At 37.0% G+C, this 20,510-nt stretch overlaps 1 protein-coding gene across 2 annotated transcripts in view; it reads left to right on the plus strand.

Moving 5' to 3' along the window:
• The window catches only part of BLTP3B (bridge-like lipid transfer protein family member 3B), a gene marked incomplete at both ends in the record, with an annotated part of 57,773 nt that overhangs the window by 31,929 nt on the left and 5,334 nt on the right, over positions 1-20,510 (plus strand). The window contains 10 exons of one of the 2 annotated variants that reach the window (XM_080622309.1): positions 462-545; positions 4,769-4,951; positions 5,054-5,160; positions 6,999-7,140; positions 7,959-8,152; positions 10,085-11,577; positions 12,388-12,563; positions 13,964-14,100; positions 15,526-15,676; positions 19,898-20,154. In XM_080622309.1, coding sequence (XP_080478435.1) covers positions 462-545; positions 4,769-4,951; positions 5,054-5,160; positions 6,999-7,140; positions 7,959-8,152; positions 10,085-11,577; positions 12,388-12,563; positions 13,964-14,100; positions 15,526-15,676; positions 19,898-20,154 — 2,924 coding nt within the window. Of the gene's footprint in view, positions 1-461; positions 546-4,768; positions 4,952-5,053; positions 5,161-6,998; positions 7,141-7,958; positions 8,153-10,084; positions 11,578-12,387; positions 12,564-13,963; positions 14,101-15,525; positions 15,677-19,897; positions 20,255-20,510 lie in introns of those variants that run through there. The other variant, XM_080622310.1, reaches the window with a different exon arrangement.

The following is a 20,510-nucleotide window of genomic DNA, read 5'->3' on the forward strand; positions in this document are numbered from 1 at the left end:
GTTTAAATTTAGCAGTGGAAAAATCATAACAGATAACTCTCAGAAGACCTTTTCACTGCAATAATATTTGTCAAATAAATTATATTTAATTTCAAGAATGCTGTAAATGTTGACTTTGAATACTGATCAGAACCATACATTCAGTATGAAAAGTTTTGTTTCAGAAAAACTGCAGTAATATGCATTCAGAGAGTTGTCTTTACTTTTTAATAGCATTTAAAACAATACACAAGTTGTTAGGAGTGTCTGAGTACAGAACACTGAGTTCAACTAGCTGATGTTCAGAAACCAGTGACTACTACCTGTATGTGAATTTTAAGGGAAGATAATGAGGTTGTAAGGAAAGTCAGTGAAGGGGAGGAAGAAACAGCTGTTTCATTTTTAAAAAAGAAGTGGAGCAACATGAGAACTAACATGCTAAATACAATGTGTATAGAGCTGAGTATTGTTTTATTTTACAGACTCAAATAGACGTGTTACAGGAGGAGCCATGCAGCTTTCCTTCAGCTATTTAACAGTGGACTATTATCCATTTCACAAAGCAGGTATCAAAGTGAGCATTTTGTGAATTACCTGTGAACGTAACTGTCTTCCTTGAATACTAAAAGAATTTGTTGGTGTGTGTGTACATATATAGGGCATGGATAATAATGTTCTGAGCGTTTCAAATACACTCATTTTTATTTCATTTTATATGCAAAAACAAATAACAAAAGCAACAACCTGGGAACCAATTTAATTTCTGTGGATGAGCTCTTTTAGGCCAAACGCTTTTCACTGTTCTGTTTGGTCAACAAAACAGTGTTTAGACGTTTCTGACATGGAAAGATTTCTGTGTTGACAGAGGAAGGCAGTATGGCAGATTGAGAATTCACAAATTGGGTATTCACAAGAGTCAATCTGTTGGGTTTTAGGGGGTTTTTTTGAGTTGTTTTTTTTTTTTCCACGTGGAAGTCTATCATTTTATATCCATTTCCAAGCAATGTTTTTGTTTTTATTTTGCTAAAAAGGAATCCCAGTGTGTAGAGGTTCCATTGTATAGGCTTTTGTTAAGGAATTGTTATTAAACAGATGTTAGCAATTTCCAAGGAAACATTTCTTACAAATAGTTTTCAGAAGTCTAAAAAATGTAGAAGTGACAAAATAAGTTTGCTGTTGAATTTGAATTCAAAAGCAGCCCAGCACAGTGGAGGGTTTTTCAACTGGTGGGCAGAACTGGTTGTGCTTTGTTTTGCTTTTTACTAACACAGACCAGTCATTTTGGAATGGTTATCCACATAGATTAAAGATGTGAATTAGCCATAGCCTGCCTCATGCCTTTTTTGTCATGGTTGCAGGTGGAATCCTGTAGTGTCAATCTATTTCCTTCATAGGTAGCAAGTGTAATTTTTGTAGATTAAAAAATGTAATTTAGTATAGGTCAAATAAACGTACAAAGCCACAGAAAAAATACATTTAAGCAGTATTCTTTCTTTCTATGGGCCTAATATGTTCTGAAAATTGTGATATTGCTTTCCTGTCCTATAAAAGGGAGAGGACCCTATTTTACAGAGGTTTAATACATGCCCGTCCTATGTTTTTCATTTACTGTCACTTCTGATTCCTACAATGTCTAAGTGAGGGACCAATCTATCTATGATTTCTGTGAGCTCTCCTCAGAGGAAATTCAGAGAATCAGGAAAATAAACTGATTTTTTCATTTGAAAAGATTTTTAGCCAGATTGAACCATGCACTGTAGGCTCTTGGATGGGCAGGCTAGAAGCAAACTGAGTGCTTTTAGGTAGTGACTGCATGCGACATAATTCACTACGTGAAACCAGAAATGGAAAAGCTCATCTGCAGATCGGAGGTGGTGCCTCTAAATGTAGTGTTCTCCTTCCAGTCTTGAGCAGTGTTTTGTACAAGTAAGTTTAAGTAACAGAAATCTATATCTCACTAATAGGGTATGACAAAAAGCTTCCAAAGGTGGTGGTGGTTGATCCTATAGGATGTATGTGTGGAGGGGGAAGGAACATGCCAGAAAGTTTCTTCTTCCACTTAAGAGGTCCTCATTTTCCCATGGTTTTAGAAGAGTGTGGCAATTCTATGGGCAAACTGTTGTCACAGAGGGGACAGTCTGTTTGCTCAAATCAACCTGATATGCAGAGCATTTCTACCTTGAAGTCCTGTAATATTGCATAGTGAAGGACAACACCACATTAATACTTTCTAACAGCAAGGTCACAGCTTCTGGTGACCAGTTTTCTGATTTTGTACCTTTCTGGCCTGTGGGATATTTAGGGAACAGCTTTTGGGTTTAGTCTTGGAAATTGTGGTTAATCCGCTAGGAAGAAGTCCTCAATAATTAATTGTTTTGCAGATTGAGTTCTTGGGGGCTGGGAGTTGTTTTTGTAAAAGACCCTGCTCAGCAAGACTCTAAAGGGAGTTTGAGGCATAATCACTGTAGGATAAATTTCTAACCCATTGAAAATCAAGCCTTCCAACAACAGCCTTTCATAGTACTTAACAGAAATGAAGCGGGTTATATGCCCATTGACTGTGATAACCCTAACGTAAGCCAGATTTATTGGATGTTGTAAACCTGTCTATGCAGCAATCCATCACTCCAGTAGTCTTCCCAGACCTGCTTTCACCCAAGCTTTTATCCAGATCCATTATCTGTGCAGCTGATGTGTTGCTGGATGATGATCAGAGAAAGCTGCTGCTTTGCCATTATGCAGGACATTTTGCAGCATAGGAAATTCTTGATCAAGCTGATATATTGAGACAATATGAGAAATTGAAAAGCATTTTTTTTCCTGGGCAACCAGCAATAAATTCAGATGGTAGCAACATCAGTGCCAGCTCCGCTAAAATATTGTTTTATTACATTCTGGCCTTCTCTTCACTATTCATAGATAAATGTGGCAATGACATCTCCATATATAGAAATGTAGAATAGTTGGAGAATGGAAGGCACCTCTGGAGATTGTGTAATCCAACTCCTCTGATTAAACTGATGTCAGTTAAAGTTACCTTCCCAGACTTGTGTCCAGTTAGGTTTTGAATAGCACCAAGGGTGGAGACTCTGCAGCTGAGATTTGTCTCCAGCTGGACTTCACGCTGCTAGTCCCGACCCTTGAAGACTAATGGTTTCCGGTAGATACTGGGGTGGCTAAAGTTCCTAATGAGGACCAGGCTCTATGAACATGATACTTCTTCCAGTTGTCTGAAGGAGGCCTTTTCATCTTCCTAATCAGCTGGTCTGTAGCAGACATCTGCCGCAACATTTCCATGTTGGTCTGCCATCTAATCCCTACCTGTAAGCGCTCAGCTGGCTGATGATCCATCCCAAGGTAGAGCACCATGTGTTCTCACTCATCTCACTGATGGGTCAACTCACTCTCCTTGCCGCCTTGTCCTGTTCTTCCCAAAGAGCCTATGTCCATCCTCTGCAGCATGTTAGTTGTGTGTGCTATCTCACTATGTTTCTTTGGTCCTAGTGAGATCATAGCCCTGCAACTGCATGCAGATCTCTAATTCCTCCTGCTCTGGCATGTTCCTCATGCTTCATGTGTTAATGTGCAGCCACTTCAGAGAGACGCCTGCCCGTACTGACTTCCCAGAAAGGGAAGGAGAGCTTTCCCTATTACGCTGCAGTCCTGTAGGTACTTCAGAGTTTATGTGCATATGCTTGGGGTGATCCCAATTCAGCCCTGTTTTGGAGAATCCGAACTTTATGGAATTGATTTTAATGTATCTTTGCCCTCTTTCATGCTCTCTTTTTTTTTTTTTTCTTCCCTGTTCCTTTCTCATCTTCTTTACCCTGAAAGATGTGAATAACCATCAAAAGGCTGTGAGGCAAGAGGGTGGGGAAAAAATGTCATCTCTTGTGATGGGCCCCTCCCTTATAGTTTCTTCTATGCTGAAATCTTCGCATTTAGGCTTGAAATCAAGGTTTTTTTTTTTCCAAAAGCAATTACCTGTTTTAATTATCTGCGCATCCCCAGTGTAAGTATCCAAAACCTTATTAAGTCTCAAATAAATTAAGTTTTCACATGGTGGTATTTAGAGAGTGGTGTATCACTTGATAGAAGTTATTTGTAGTGCATGCTTAGTATCAAACACATTGGTAGACTGTCTTTACAGGGACTATTTGAAGAGATCTGAATTTCTTTCAGAGGTTTAAGTGTCTGACCAACAGAAACATGTTAGGATTAAAAGAATTTCTACTGGGCTTGATTTTTGAGGCTGTGTATGGTGCAGCACTGACTGAAATTACCTTCTTGTTTGTGTGCCGTAGAGGTGCTAGAGAGCCAACACAAAAAGAATACTTTTCTGGAAAGGGACCAGGAACTTCTTAGGACACAGTTCTGGCAGGAAAGATAAGCTTGGAAAAAGTGAGCATGAGAACGTTGTTCTGTTACTTGCTCTCACTTCTTTTTTTTGGAACTTTTTTTTTTTTTGCATGTTCTCACATATGACATTAATGTGTCATCAGATTTCTCTGAATTGAAATATTCAGTGCTATTTTCAACATGTTAATGGTGTTAAAAGGCAGGTGGCCATATTAAATTGTTTTCTGAGTGATTTTGTGAAGCAGTGAGATGTGTTTCTATATAATATAGCTTCTGTTTTAATGCCTGTTGTAAATTCTGTTCAGCAATTACAGCATGTAATAATAAGATTGTATTATGAAGAAGAATTGTGAAATAGTGGAAACTTGTTACCTATTTAAAAGCAGATTTTCAAATGAGTTAATATTTCCCACATTCCTCTTACTTGCAGGAGACAGCTGTGATCACTGGATGCATTATAGTGATGCAACTAAAACCAGAAGTGGATGGGCCAAAGAATTATTAAATGAATTCAAAAGCAATGTTGAATTACTTAAGCAGGCTGTGAAGGACCAGGTTATAGATTCTCCTCCCAAATCACCACCTGCTGTATCCCCTCAGAACCTACAAACAGGTACTTTGTTTGCATCAATACTGCTCCAATTCTATGAAATGTTAAAACTATTCTAAAAAAGACTGTTCTTCTCAATGATTCCATCACTATTCTTTCCCACAGGCAAGGAACAGATACCAAAAGGAACACCTAGGGCTTCTCAACAACCAAAGGGCAAACTGATGTCTAGTCCTGTTGTGGTTAGACTTGCAGATTTCAATATATATCAGGTACATTTCTTCAAGTTAGTAAAACTGGGGCTACTTTGCCCTGGATTGTTAAATAACTGTGTTTTTTTAAGGGACAAATCTGAAGACCATTGAAATTAATAGAAGTATTTTCATTCATTATTGGATTAGACCTTTATGGTCCTGCTTCTGCTTTGTTAAAATTGGTGGATATTTTCTTATTGACTTTATATTAGATGATACCCGATTACAGGTATATTTCAGATCCAAGTTCTTCCTGAATTCTGACATTTGGAATTTCATATTTTCGTTGTACTGTGTTAGGTACCCAATATTTTAATATGTGGTTTTGTATTTCATACTTTTCTTATTGTTACCTTTTTCAAAGGACATGGGATTTTTTTAGATGTTAAATTGAGAGGGTATTTTACTTTTTTTTTTTCTCCAGCCCTTCCCTCCCTCAATGATATTTTGAGTAGACATTTTAATTATTCTGCCCCCATTCCCCATTTGTTTAAGTACGTTTATTTGACAGTTGTGGTCCAGATTCAGTCTTTCATGCAGACAGGAGGCAACTGGAATAGAGAAGGAGTATATCTCTAAGGCAGAATGGTAGTGATACAGGAGGATCTACCCTAAATTTCAGGTTCTAACAAAAATGGTTAGTGTGAGCCCTTAGTCATTGTGACTTCTACTTGCTCTTGTTCCATTTTTCAATGCTTTTCGGCCATATTGCTTCTGGTAGAGTGGGAGGTTGCAGCTTGCTGCCAGGAGCCTTCATCTGGGTTTGAAGTGGTTTTATATAATTTTGTACTGTTGGTGCTTTCAGTTGCTTTCTACTCTTCAGGTACTTGTCTCCTCCTCAGATACTTGTCTCCTCCACCTCCCTACATAAATATATTTTTGATTTTTAAAATTTTCATTACCTCTATACAATTTACAAAAAACTATTTTTCTAAATAGATGTTATTACTTGACTTTTTTGAGTGTTGATACAGAGTTGTTTGCAGCTTGGAAACAACGACATAGAGTGAAGCAGGCTTACAAAGGTTATATATTCTTTATTTCTAGTGAAACTCATACAAGTAGACATCATCATATAATCAGTATTAGTATGTTGGCTAATTCCAAAGTAGCAGTCTGACTTACTAAGTGTTGGATGAAACAGCTTTGTTTTGACAACATACTTTTTAAACTAGGGTACATTCCAAGAAATTTAAGGCCAAATATATATCAAAAAGTGATCTCTTCCTTGCTTAATAATTTTACGCTGCAAGGAACCAGAAGTGAAGGATTTACTGTTCTATAGTGTCTTGATTCTCCTGTGAAGCAGACCTTTAGGCATAGCCAAGCATGCTAAATACCTTGCTTAGCAGTATGCAGCCTAGAATGGGCCCACATACTGGAATCTGTCCTTATGTGACAGAACAACCACTTCCTAATTTTATTGACATTATAAACTTAACCTAGCTATCTATCCTCTATCATCTAGATAGAGGATCCTTAAGGAAAAACAGTATGCAAATATAGCATGTCTGAGCAGAATTGTTTATGCAGGAACTTTAGTGTTTGCAATAAAGATATCAGATCATTTTAGGCTTTTACTGAACACCTTTGAAAGTAAGCTGCTGCCTCCTGCCTCACATGAAGGAAGGTGATCTGGTACTGTTCATGCTATATAGTTTTCTTGTGAAACTTCTATGTAGATTGCTTCTACTACAAGGTGACTAGGTCTGTCTCGTAGCACTTTGTGTAGTTGGAGTTCTACATCTAACAGCAGTGGAATGTTACCCTACTAGGCATATGTCTTGGAACTACAAATGTATAGCAATTCATAAAAATGTAGTGTACCAATGAAATTAATCTTTGGTCTTTTACAGGTTTCAACAGCAGACCAGTGTCGTTCTTCCCCTAAAGCTCTGATCTCTTGCAATAAAAAGTCACTTTATCTTCCACCAGAAATGCCAGCTATTCATATTGAATTCACTGAATATTACTACCCAGATGGAAAGGACTTTCCTAGTAAGAAGTTCAATTTTCTGGTTTGGGGTGGTTTGTTTGGGTTTTTTGGGTTTTTTTTGTGGGGTTTTTGGAGGTTTTTTTGGGTTTTTTTGTTTGTTTTTTTACTGTACCATAAATTTTGTGTGTTACTTTCACCTTTATGAAGCTTAATACTGGTTCCAGGTTGACAATTGGAAATAAGTAACGGCTTTCTAAAATGGAAAGAGTGCAACACTGCTCCATTTGCACAGTCCTTGCTCCTGGTAATCTCCTGTAATACTGTTTTTTATAAATACAGCTTTTATGTCAGAAAACACAGCATTTTAATGACACAAGTTATTCATTCGTCAACATATATGTGTTGTTTCTGCAGTTGCACTGTCTAGCTACATAAAAGAACTCAAACTATCGCAGTAGTATTTATTACGCAATGCAGATCTGATGGAGTTGTTTTTATTAATGTGTTATGGGGTTGGCCCTGTTATATATACAGAAATGTCAGTGGATTTCTTGAGAATGGGACTTGAGGACAGCAAAACTCCTTGGTCCTGCCTTCTGTAATGAGAGCATTCTCCCCCTCTCCTCAGACTTCATTCTATTCTAATATTAGGTTTTCCGTTCAGAAATTCAGTTGCTTTGAGTGAGAAATAATCATTACTTTAGGTATCCCCTAACAATGTATTTGTCCTTGAGACCAAAGGAGTGGGTTTCCATTCTTTCTCTGATGTAAAATAGCAGTGAAAATGTAAGTCTGCACTCATTAAAAAAAAAAAAAAATTAAAAATCCACCCCCAAAACACTTTACTTATTTTCATGATATTTTTTGTTTTCTCTTTCAGTTCCATGTCCGAATTTATATGGCCAGCTGAATGCTTTACAGTTCACCCTGGATGAGAGAAGTATTCTTTGGCTAAATCAGTTTGTGTTGGATTTGAAACAGAGTCTTATTCAGTTCATGGCCATGTACAAGTTAAATGATAATTCAAAATCAGATGAGCATGTTGATGTTAGAATTGATGGATTAATGTTAAAGGTATGTTGTTGTTGAGGAGGGGTTTTGTGGTTCCTTGGAAGAAAATACTGTCTTATTTTGAAAAGCTGTTAGCAAAGCAGCTTAACAAAATGTGGACAAATACATGAACAAGCAGTCTATGCCATAAATAATGATCCTCTGGAAAACTGTGCTGAATATGATGGCTTGAATACAAGTGTGTGTCCTACATACTACTTCATCTGTGTCCTAGGGGTATTTTGGTTTTGTTTTGAAGACCTGAATGGAAGTATTCACAAATCATTTCACTGTGTTCAATGAAGCTGACATAGCAGAAGAAAGAAAAATGAGCACTGAAATAAAAATAACTAACATATTTGCACTCAATTAATGCAAGGGCCCTCCCTTGTTCTCTGGTTGTAGTATATCAGAATTCTTTTGTCTTGCTGCTGAATGCTTAGAGTAAAGCAAGCAGTTCCTCTGAAGGTTTATTTGCGCCTCCAAACCCCATTCTCACCATTTTCTGTTTCATGCTGGCCCTTGGCTGTAGTCCAGGTACACAAGTTCTCTATATGTTTACTCCAGAGGAGTGGAACTCATTAGTGCATTGGAACATCAGATTTTTGCTTCCCTTGTCTTTTTCTTTGGAGGAGAAGGATTATTGAGCAGACGAATTCCTCATCCTTCTTCCCTCCCTCCTCCCCCCAGTTTGCATTGGGCATTTTTTTCTGAGGTTCAGAAGTAAACAAAACAATGAGTCTCTTTGATGGTGCCTGCATGAGAGGTTTCAAAGGTCCTAAAGTCAGCATATGGGGAGATGGCTGTCCTTCTAATGCTCTTGGTACATATTTAATGGAACTTTAAAATAGTAGTTTGTACTGAATGGAAACACTTACTGAGAGCTAACAACCAGGCAACTACAAACACAGGCTGATCTAATAGTAAATTACAATATATGAATAGCCCACTAAATTAAGAGAAGATAAAAGCATTCTCATGTCCCTCAAACTTTGATTCATATTAACTGTTTCATCCCTGTATTAACTGCATTATTTCTAGCAATTTATGAATATTTTGTTACTGGTGTGCTTGATGTTTACAGATCCCATAGTTATTATATAATTAGATATTTGGTTATTTTGTTCTGAGTCATTTTATTTACATGAAGAAGCTTCATCACTCCCATCTTTTGAGTGTCTTTAGGATGACTTTTTTACTCTGATCTTTCTAGATTCATCATGGAGATGTTGTGACAGAAGGTAGTGTTGCTGATCCTAGCAAAACTAATGCGGGCAATGTCCATGTTAACAACAGATACAGGATTTGACATAAAATACGTATTTCCTTTAAAACTTGTGCTAAAGATAGGCCAGTTAAGTTTAGCATACTGAACTATTTTGTTTTCTTAGGAGTTGGGGTATATTTTATGATGAAAAAAATATGTTTATCAGATAATGGTCACAAAATACTTACTCTGTGTTCTGCAATGTTAGGAATATTAGCTGTGTTAGCACATTTAGTTGTTTTCTGGTATCTTAACATAGAAAATAGTGTAGTGAAAAATCCTGTTTCACAAATCAGACTGAAAAAAGCAGAGAATTGTAATTTGGAGTTCAAAGTTGTAAATGCTTGGAACACTTGCAGAAACTTTCTGCCAAGCTGTTTCTGTGTTGAAGAAATGAGGCACTCATAATAATGAAGAAATGAGGCTAATGTTGCTGACCTAAATCTAAATCCTTCAGATAAAAAAATCCTGAGACCCTTATGTTTTTGTACAAATATTGAGTCTTAGATGCCACAGATCCTTCATAAAAAAAGGAAACAAATGATAATTTTTGAGCCTGTTAGTATACTTGAGTTCTCATAGAATTATATTCCTTTATTTTAGCTGTCATGGCTATTATTTTGTTTCTTTAATTGTATACTTTCTTAATCTACAATTTTCTGACAAGGAAAAACATATTTCTCTTGCAGTTCATCATCCCATCTGAAAACAAACCTGAAATTCATAAAGATCAACCTCATGCACTTTCTATTCAAAGTTCAGAGATGATTGCTACAAATACAAGATACTCGCCAAACTGCAGACACTCTGATCTAGAAGCTTTATTTCAGAACTTCAAAGACTGTGAATTTTTCAGTAGAACTTTCACCACTTTTCCCAAGTCTCAGAAGAATTTTAATCTTTTGCATCCAATTTTCCAGAGACATGCTCATGAACAAGATACTAAAATGCATGATGTCTATAAAGGTTATATCATACCACAATTGAATAAATATGCATTAAAGACATCTGCAGCTACTGATGTTTGGGCCTTGCATTTTTCCCAGTTCTGGATAGATTATGAAGGAACAAAAAGTGGGAAAGGCCGACCAATAAGCTTTGTGGACTCATTTCCACTTTCACTTTGGATTTGCCAACCAGTAAGGTTTGCAAAGTCACAAAAAGAGCTTTTATCCCATGATCAGACAGCTCTGAACATTCCAAAAAGTGAATCTAGTGATCTTGCTAATAGACTGCAACGTAAAAAACTTCTTAGGGAATATTACAGCACTGAGACAGAGCCCTTGACCAATGGCATTCAAACGTTAGACACTTCAGGAGTGCTTTCTGAAAGTTCTTCCACAGATGCAGATGTACATGTCCTAGTCCATGTTCAGAAACATGTAAGCATGCAGATCAATCATTACCAGTACCTTTTTTTGCTGTTTCTCCATGAATCTCTTGTATTGCTCCTGGAAAACGTAAGGAATGATGTAGAAGCAGTGACAGGAAAACCTGCAAAGCAAACAGATGTCTGCATTGGGATCCTACTTAAAAGTGCAGAAGTAGCCTTACTACTCCATCCAGTGACTCAGGGAAACCCTTGTAAGTCTCCAGTTGTGGAAGAAGGAAGTCCCGTGGCATCAGAACTCTCCCCTTTGGGAAATGGGGAAGCTCTTACTTCAGAGAAAAAATTAGTTGGCAATAAGATAGTGCAAGCTGGTATTACTGATTTTGATTATGTAAATGACTGTAAGCCTTTGAATGCTGAAGTTAATAAAGGGATTTTAATAGATCCTCTTTTGTTTAAATCAGTCAGTAATACAGACTTTCAGAAAGGAACATCATTTTCAGATGATGCATCAGATAAAGGTTTGGGAGATACGAGTGAAGGAGCAAGCAGTGGACTTTTTAGTAGAAGCGATTCAGAGGAGGTCTGTGGACCTCTGAGTGAGAAAAGTAGTTTGCATCCTAAAGATTCAATATCCATCTTAAATAAGAGAGAAGATTCTACTGATTTTATCATTGATAAAGATAAAAACATATTCTCAAATAAGTTAAACGAACAGGAAGGCACAACTGAAGGCTGCCCTAACCAAGTCACTGACTTGGAAACAGAAACTGCCTTAGAAACTGATGAATTTGAAATCAACAAAGACAAAGTGACTTCAATTAGAATGTTTGCATCCCAGTCTGCATCAAGGTACAGAAGACTTACTACTAAATCAGTTTGCTTACTATTTGAAAATATTTATCAATTTTGTTGGCCATGTAGTTCTAGTAATGGTCAATGGAAATGGACATCTAGTAGATAAAAATTTTTAAAATATAAAGATAAAAGATGTGCAATATCTGGCTTTTAATGAAAGCTAAAATGAACTGTTAGTTAACTGATCTGAACTCTTTACTTTTAGTTTAAATGTTATGAAATATGTATTGAGAAAAATTGATACAAATATGTGCAAAAATGCATGTTATTTCTGTGCTTCTCTCTGTTTAGCCTGGAGAAGAGAAGGCTGCGTGGGGATGTCATAGCAGCCTTCCAGTATCTGAAGGGGGGCTGTAGGGATGCTGAGGAGGGACTCTTCGTCAGGGACTGTAGTGACAGGACAAGGGGTAACGGGTTCAAACTTAAACAGAAGTTTAGATTGGATATAAGGAAGAAGTTCTTTACTGTAAGGGTGGTGAGGCACTGGAATGGGTTGCCCAGGGAGGCTGTGAATGCTCCATCCCTGGGGGTGTTCAAGGCCAGGTTGGACAGAGCCTTGTGTGGCATGGTTTAGTGTGGGGTGTCCCTGCCCATGGCAAGGGGGTTGGAACTAGATGATCTTATGGTCCTTTCCAACCCTAACTATTCTATGATTCTATGATTATTGAATAATCAGATTTTTTTCTTTTGTATGTTGCCTGGTTTACATAAATTAAAAAAAAAAAACAAACCCAAAACAACCAACTTCTATGTAATTCCTTTAATTTGAAATAATAATTTCCTGATATCTTTATATTTAAAAAGTGCAAAGCCTAAGGAACGCTGCCCGTCCAACCTCCCTGCATTCTCTGTTTCTTACAAGAATATGAAGAGAAGTCCATCACAAGTCTCTCTGGATACCATCTCTATTGATAGTATGATGCTGGAGGATCATTTGGTAGAGAGTGATGGAAGTGACAGTCAAAGCTTTCTGGAGAAAGGTGAGTAGGTTTAACAAAATATTTTTAAGCAATACATGAAAATGTAATCTATTACTAAAATAGCCGTCAAAAGGATCGTAGTGCAGCAAATCCTGGATACTTTACAGCATTATTTCTGTTAAGTTCTCCAGTCGGTAGTATCAAGTATATTCAGAACACATTATTTCAAAGGAAAGCAGTAAGTTGTGCTACTTAAGTAGTGCTACTTAATTTTAGCGCTACTTAATTTTTCTCTCTGGAGGAGACTAAAAGCATTGCAGTCCTACGTTGCAATTGAATTAAGCAGCACTGTTCTCTGCTTTGCTTAAAAGCCATTGCTTTGGCTGTTTTTACAGGTTTGTACCCTCAATGGGTGTTATGCTTGAAGTGGTAAAGAACCTTTAATTTTAAAAATAGATGAAAAAGAAATGGATTTTCACTAATACTCATCATGCTAATTACCAAGCAGATAGATTTAGTAGTCTTGCAGCTTGTTCATTATGGAGCTTTTCCTAGCTATTGACTGTCTAACAGCAGGTATTTGTCCAATTTTTGCTCATCTGTGCATTAATGTGTGGTCCTGGTCTGAGGGAGGAATCCAGGCATATGGTAATTATGTCTGTATAGTCTGTAATGTTGTGGACTTAAGCAATTGTAATGATCTAGTAGCTCTCTAGAAAAACTGATTAAATAATTATCTAATGTCAGGAAATACAATAAGACTTTATTGGTACCTCTTCTCTGATAAATTTTACTTCCAATAAAGAATGACTTCTTTTTTTCTTTTCAGCCTAGAGCAATTTTGAGAATACTACTTCACTTGCAAACCCGTTATATATTTGGATCGTAGGAGTATTCCTGCATGTGCTTATGTGGGAGTATGCCATAAAATACATTTTCCATTTTAAATAACCTTTATATGGTTCTTTTTTAAGCTTGTTAAACAATATTTAACTGTAGATTATGTCTGCATGCTTTCTAGTTGTCAGGGAAACACTACCATCATCACTCTAATGAAAGTATATATAGCTTATTTCTCTAAACATAAATCCACAAACATTTGCTTCAAAGGCACTGTGCAGTGTTTTATATATATGGCTGGATCAAGTTTATATTTGATTTGGAAGACTTAAAAAGGCCTTTCACAATTTTTTCAATAATGCATGTGAAGTGCCATTTTGGGTTTGTCACTATATCCTGCCTTACTTGTATAGTGTCTAGAACTTTGAACTCTCTGTAAGAGGCATGGATTTGGCAGCTCAATCATAAATACTTGTTTAATAAGCCATTCAACTCATCTTAAAGAGTGAACTAAGTTCTCTAAGAGAGCACACAGTAACAGATACTGAATTTGTTCTTGATGCAGGAGTGATTCAGGTTTTGCTATGCTAACTGTGGGTTTTTTCTGATATATGTGGAAGGTATTACAGCCACAAACTATCAAAGCCCATCAGAAAATGCTCATCAAGGAGGCACAGTGATTGAAAATTGTGGTGGCTCATCTCCAGATGCCATGAGCGCTGCTTCAGAGAATGCCCATGAGCCTAGTGAAGAAATGGTAATATTGTTGAATTCCATTAGAATACATGCTTCAGCAAATTATACCTCTAAATAGAGCTACAATGAATGCTTTTAGAGGTGATTTTTCAAGTAGCTTTTTTTGGTAGCTTTTGTTAGTGCATTATGTAAGCCTGTAGGTGTAGTGTACTTGTATTAAATACAAATGAAGATTACAATCCAAGTTACACTGAGTATTCTCTGTCCTTGTCATCTCCTGTATAGGCACTGTTGATAAATGACAGTAGCCACTTAAAATGTCACAAAATATTTCTGCTTTAGTACCCAGCAATATTTTATAATACTGTCATGTTCTTTTATGCTTGATTGAATACAATATTTAAAATGAGCTTTTTAACATCATTATGTATGGATAAAAGAAAGTAACAAAACTCTGATGTCTCTGATGTGGAGATGTTTCCTTAGCACTGGTAGCATTCTGTAGTATTTGCAAATAGGAGCAAAACAGCTGCCCTACTGGATCAGATCAGAGATGCCTCTTGTCCAGGACTATGTCAGGATAATGCCCAGTATTTACAGAAATATGTAGAGATTCCCCCCTGATATACCATACAGGGTCCAACCTAAGAGTTTCAGCTGACTGAAATCTGTTGAGTTCTTGCTGATGTATTTTCCTTTTTTAATGCTAGTCATGTAATCCTGCCTTTGCTTTAAAATATTTGCAGATCATGTTAATTTAAAAAAAAAATACATAGAAAAAGCAGCTCACTTAAACGATTGGTTCCTTTTAAATGCATTTTCAATCATCTGTGCAATAGGTAACATGGAAAAATCAGAATGCATTCAGACTTTTATGCAGATGCATGTTAGAGTGGTTTTTTTTCTACTTGCAGAATATAACTGAAGTCATTTTAGTAGTATTAATGATGATGGACATAGATCTTCTGCTACCAAGGCTGACCTTTGAAACTGGCTGCTACTTATTGTTTTGAAAGATATTGCAGTCCAATGGAGGAAAAAGGGCTGACTACTATGCTGATAGCCAAAGTTTAGTAGCCTGGTTCTTTAACCTGCTCTAGTTCGACACCACAAGTGCTTGGTTGTGCTTATAATATGCATGAAGTTGATTGCGGCCTTAGAAAGCTTCAGGTGTCACATAGGTCACAAACTTCTTTGTTGGAGTGAGGAAAAAGCCTCACTTGTGGCTTTTCTGGCCAATGCTGAATTGATATTAGTGGGTTATAAATACAAGTGTATGTCTTTGGGGATGTACATTGTCAAGCCAATAGGTACAAAAAGAAAAAAGAAATGAGAAAACTTTGTGCTTTTCTGTGAGCAAGGGTTATGGGTACAAATATTCTTTTCCTTTTGTAGAGAAAAAGTTTAGAAAGAACTTTTAAAAAATAATAACCACCGTAAATTTAATTTATAATCTTATACTGTTTTATCTTCATTTTGTTGGTAGATGTCTGTTGTGGTTTTCCAAATATTTGGTGTTAATGGGGAAATTGACATCAGAGGTGAAGATACAGAAATATGCCTACAGGTCAACCAAGTGATACCACATCAGTTGGGAAATATCAGTGTTCGGCACTATCTTTGCAACAGAACTGTTGGTAAGAACTAACAATGAGATCTCAGTGTTGTGAAGCTGGAGCTAGTAACAATTTTCTCAGTAAATAAAAACTCAGGAGTAGCCTTAAAGCACAAAAACAGTTTTATGTTAGTACAATAGCATACTTTTTATGCTGGTTTAGAATATCTACTCTGATTTCTTTCCTGATTGCCATACACAATAAGGGAAGGAAATAAAAATGGAACTAGTTTTTGGTACTGTGGATAAACTGCATTGCATTGAATTCTGGTCATTAGTTTGCTCTTTTTAAAATCAAATAATTTGCATTACATTGTTACTGTTTTATGAAGATAGAACTCTCTTACTGATCTAATGGTACTTTGCTAAATGTACCTTGGTTTGAAGGGCTGGTTCTTTTCTTCATTATCTATTTCTCTAGATTAATTTAACACCCACAGTTCAAACGATTTATAATCTGTGGTTTAAGAAAACTTAAAAATTGACTGTGTGTCAGGAAGGATGAGCTGTGAGGACAGCTTTTTTTTTGGTTTTTGGGTGTTGTGGGTTTTTTTGATTGGTTCGTTGGTTTTTTCCTTTCCTTTTTTAAAGCTTGATAGGAACAGAGGGTGTAGGTTCATGCAGATATTTGCACAACTAGATCAACCAGTATGTCATCAGAGTTTTTCCTGGGCATGAGTACGTATACGTTCTCTGCCAGAAAACCTAGTTCACATGCTGTAAGGTTTTCTTTCTTGGCGCAATGTATTAGCATGCCATTTCATGTCACAGTTTGCTTTGCTCCCTCTGCCAGCCTTCCACATGGATTGCTGGATGCTGTAGGGTTTTTGGGGCAGATCCCTGATGCGCTTGCTTCCTGCTTCTGGTTCCTCTCCTTTCCCAGGAAACAGCTATAGCAGCTGTTGGCTGCCATTTACTTCCAGCCTTCCAGGAGCAGGATTTTCTTCAGGAAGCTGTACGTGGTGGGACAGCTTCTGATGCCTAACTGAAAAACCCATTTACTGGTAAGCTGAGCAGTTGCTAGCAGACTGCGGACTGAGCAGCTATTACATGATGTTGCAGTTGCATTCAGGCATCTGATGGCAAGAAGGAGGTCCAGCAGGGAAGACTCATGGCTGACCTTCAGTTCATATGCAGGCAAACTGATTTCTGGTTATCTGTCACATCCCCTGTAAAACCAAGAGGGAGTAAATAGTAATAACATGCCACCTTCCTGGTCTTATGTGTGTCTAAAACTAGAACCCGCTTCCTCTTGTTCAGCTGATTGAGACGCTTGTGCACTGGCTGATTATTTTATGGGCAAAAGACTATAATACGATAGTATTATACTTCTGAATACTTCTATATACTTCTAAATTTGGATATACTATCCAAATACTTCCACTTCATCTCTCTTCCTTTCTCTTTCTGGTGGGTATCTGGATGGGTAGGCCAATGTCGTCACGCACGGAGGGAACACAAACACAATCAATGTGATTGATAAAAGTGATCCGTTTATTGTGCTCAAACGATGGATATATATAGTGTCAAGCTACCACGTACACATGTTTTCCCATAGTGAGTGGTTGGTATACACGGCATTGGGTACATTCCAGGTACATTTCTGTGGTTTCTTTTGTTTACATGTACATCCTCTTTTCAAGGTCCTTGTTCCTGCTTTATAGACAATTTTTCAACTACAAGGCCAGCTTGTCTTTTATCTCTATTGGTTAATTTCCAGGGTTTTTCCACCGCTGGTGATTGTACACAGCTGGAGTTTTGGTCACTTTCACAGGGTCTGTGCTTGGTTAAGCTCAGACATGGAAACGTGACCTTTATTTGCTAACCATGCTTCCACAGGCCAACAGCGCTCTTTTTGTGCATTGCTGGTCACTTCCATTCTGTAATGTACATCTTTTTTACTCTCTACTGTTCTTCTCTCCACTGTAGGACTGTGTTTTCTGTACTTAGGCATCTTCTGTGGGCACTGGTCTTCCCCAACTCCCACATTTATTCTAATAGAAGAACTAAGGAAGAAAATAGTTAAATCCAGGGGATCAAGGTTGGGAAAAAGCTGGGGAATTAGATCAAAAGAAACTATTTAAATGAGTTAATGGTAAAAAAATACAACTAGAAGAACCAGTGAGCAAAAGCAAAAAGAAAATATCCCAATAAAAGCAATCTCCCCCCCCCCCCAAGACCTTTTAATAAAACTTACTCAAGCGCTGAAGTAACATTTGTAATTAGTAAAGTGAGGAACCATGCAAAGAAATTATCAAGAACCTGAATCCTCAAGTATTAATGCTCTGATCAGTTATTAGAGCATTGCAGTAGCAATTAACAATATGCTAATGATACTTTTAAAAAATATGCTCACATGCTGCAAATGTCTGTAAGAGGATGACTGAGTATATCTATAGAGACTTCATATATCAGAAAGCTTGTGTCTTGCAAATGTAATGTGTTCAGCAATGATGCCTTGGAGTTTTAACCAAGTGCCTTGTAAACCAGTTCTGTGAAGCAGGATGGTTTTTCTTTAAAGCTTAGCCTGGATACCTTTATATACTGAAAAGAAATAACGTAGTGTGCAGCCCACCAGCATACTGTGTTTTTCTTTTACATTACATGTCAGATTATTCAGAGTAGGTTATCTCTGAAATGGAGCGGTATAGCATGCTGCATTTGTTACAGCATGCATTATTACTTATCAGTAGATAGTACACAGCAAAGAAGCCACCACAGAGGAAACCTGCACATCATGGGATCACAGGATAATTGAGGGGAGAGGAGACAAGGCGATGTGAAGACATCTCTAGTCCAATCCTGTTCTCAAAGTAGGGTCAGCTCTGACATCAGGCCAGGTTGCTCAGGGCTTTATCCCATCAGGTCTAAGAAAGGACCTCCAGGGGCAGAGATTGCACAACCTCTCAGGAAGCCTGCACCAGTGCTACATTTTCCTCATTTCTTATATTCAGTTTGAACCTCTCTTGTTTGAACTGTTGTCTCTTAACCTCCTGAAGAGCACCATTTTGAAGAGCCTGGCTCTGCCTTTATAACCTCATCGTATATATTGGAAAGCTGCTAGTAGATTTCCCGTATGCCTTCTCTTCAGCTTCCTTGTAATTGCTAATATATGCATAAGCAGAAATCAAGAAGAGATTACAATAAACTGCATGCCAATAATATGGGGAAAGGAGAAAGAATAGTATTAAAGAAATAAAAATAGAAAAAAAGGTGTCTTCTTTTTAATTTTATCTAATCTTTCCAATTTCTAAACTTGTAAACATTGGCCTTTCCTGAGGGGAGCAGAGTTTAAACCAAGAAACTTTTCTTTATTTTAATTCTCTCAAACTTTTTGAAAGTTAGATGCTCTACTAATATAAATGGACGTAATTCAGTTAATTTTACTTGGGTTACTTTGATTTCAGCTATCTTTGAAATGACAGCGTTGATGCTTCTTAATATAACAACTGTGTATTACTGTGGATATGCTTTTTGTCATACAAATAATTTCTGTGGATCAGAGTCAGCAAATTACTTGAGAGACCCATGGGGTAGTTATTTCTGGTGGCAAACCCTCTTTTTTTGTACAACAAAGTAATATTGCCCCCCTTCCCCAGCAGTTTAACCTTAAATCTTTTAGTTTAGTTTAGAATGGTTCAGTTCAATGTTGCAGTTGTCATTGGTTAAAGATACTGAAACTGCTAGGGGATTTTTTAAGGTTCAGTTCTCCTGCCATCCAAATAATGGAAGCACCATGTGATCATGTTATCCATCTTACTGCATTGCTGTTTATATTCCTGTGTGTTAGCAAGTTAGTTCCTAGGTCAGGAAATTCTGTCTTTCTAAGAGAATACCAGCTCTCCTGAGAGAAGGAACTGACTTAAATGTATTTCTGAGTTAAAAATGAAGGAGTTAGTGGAAAAGTTTACAAAGTAATGTTTTTCCATTGTCCAGATATTGAGGAAACACTAATTTTTTTTTTTTTTTTTTGTGGACAGTGATATTTCTGTATTGCTCTTTCCTGTTGTCATAGTGAGGTTCTAGTACTGTATATACTGTTTATTTCTCTTTAGTGCTTTGAAATGATAGATTAAGAAAATGGCTCTGAAGTTCTGTAATTGCAATGCTGTAATTTGTAGATACTACTTCTAAAATACTTTTGGAAAATCAGTTGGACAGTAGAGGTAAAAGTAATTGCATCATAATCGCTTTTTTGTGCATTGCAAAATTTTAATGCAAATTTGTTTTCCTTTTGCAACAGGTTCTGACTGTAAATCTGTGGCTGGACCAGTTAATTCGTCACCTGAGATTAGTCTGAGATGGGAAAGTGGGCCTAGTGCTGTGATACATTCTCTGCTGGCTGTAAAAAACGGTTTTCTTCAGTGTCATGTAGAGAACTTCAGTGCTGAATTTTTAACATCTTCCCTTACAAACATTCAGCATTTTCTAGAGGATGAAACTGTCGCAGAAGTGATGCCTATGAAGATAAAAGTTTCTAATGCAAGGATTAATTTAAAAGTATGTTAACAATGAGCCATTTGGCTGCTCTGTAAAAACTGTGTTCTTGCTTCTTTGATGATAAACTACTAATCTGGATATAGTTAATTTCAAAGCAACTGCTGTTGTCCTCTAGAAGGTCTTTAGATAACACTAAAACAATTTAAAAATCCATAGATTTGGTTAGCTCTGTTGTATGCTTAGAGGGGAATTCTACGCATGACCAAGCTATTTATATTAATTAATATTTTATACTTATTTTCTCCACTCCTAGTCTCTTTTGTAGAGTGACTGGGAACTTTATAGGTAAGGTATACCAAATTCCTAGAGGCTCCATGTGGGTTTTTCTGATTGGGCTTTTTAGCTTAGCACAATAA

Source organism: Psittacula echo (genome assembly GCF_963264785.1).
Source record: "Psittacula echo genome assembly, chromosome: 1".
NCBI lineage: Eukaryota > Metazoa > Chordata > Aves > Psittaciformes > Psittacidae > Psittacula > Psittacula echo.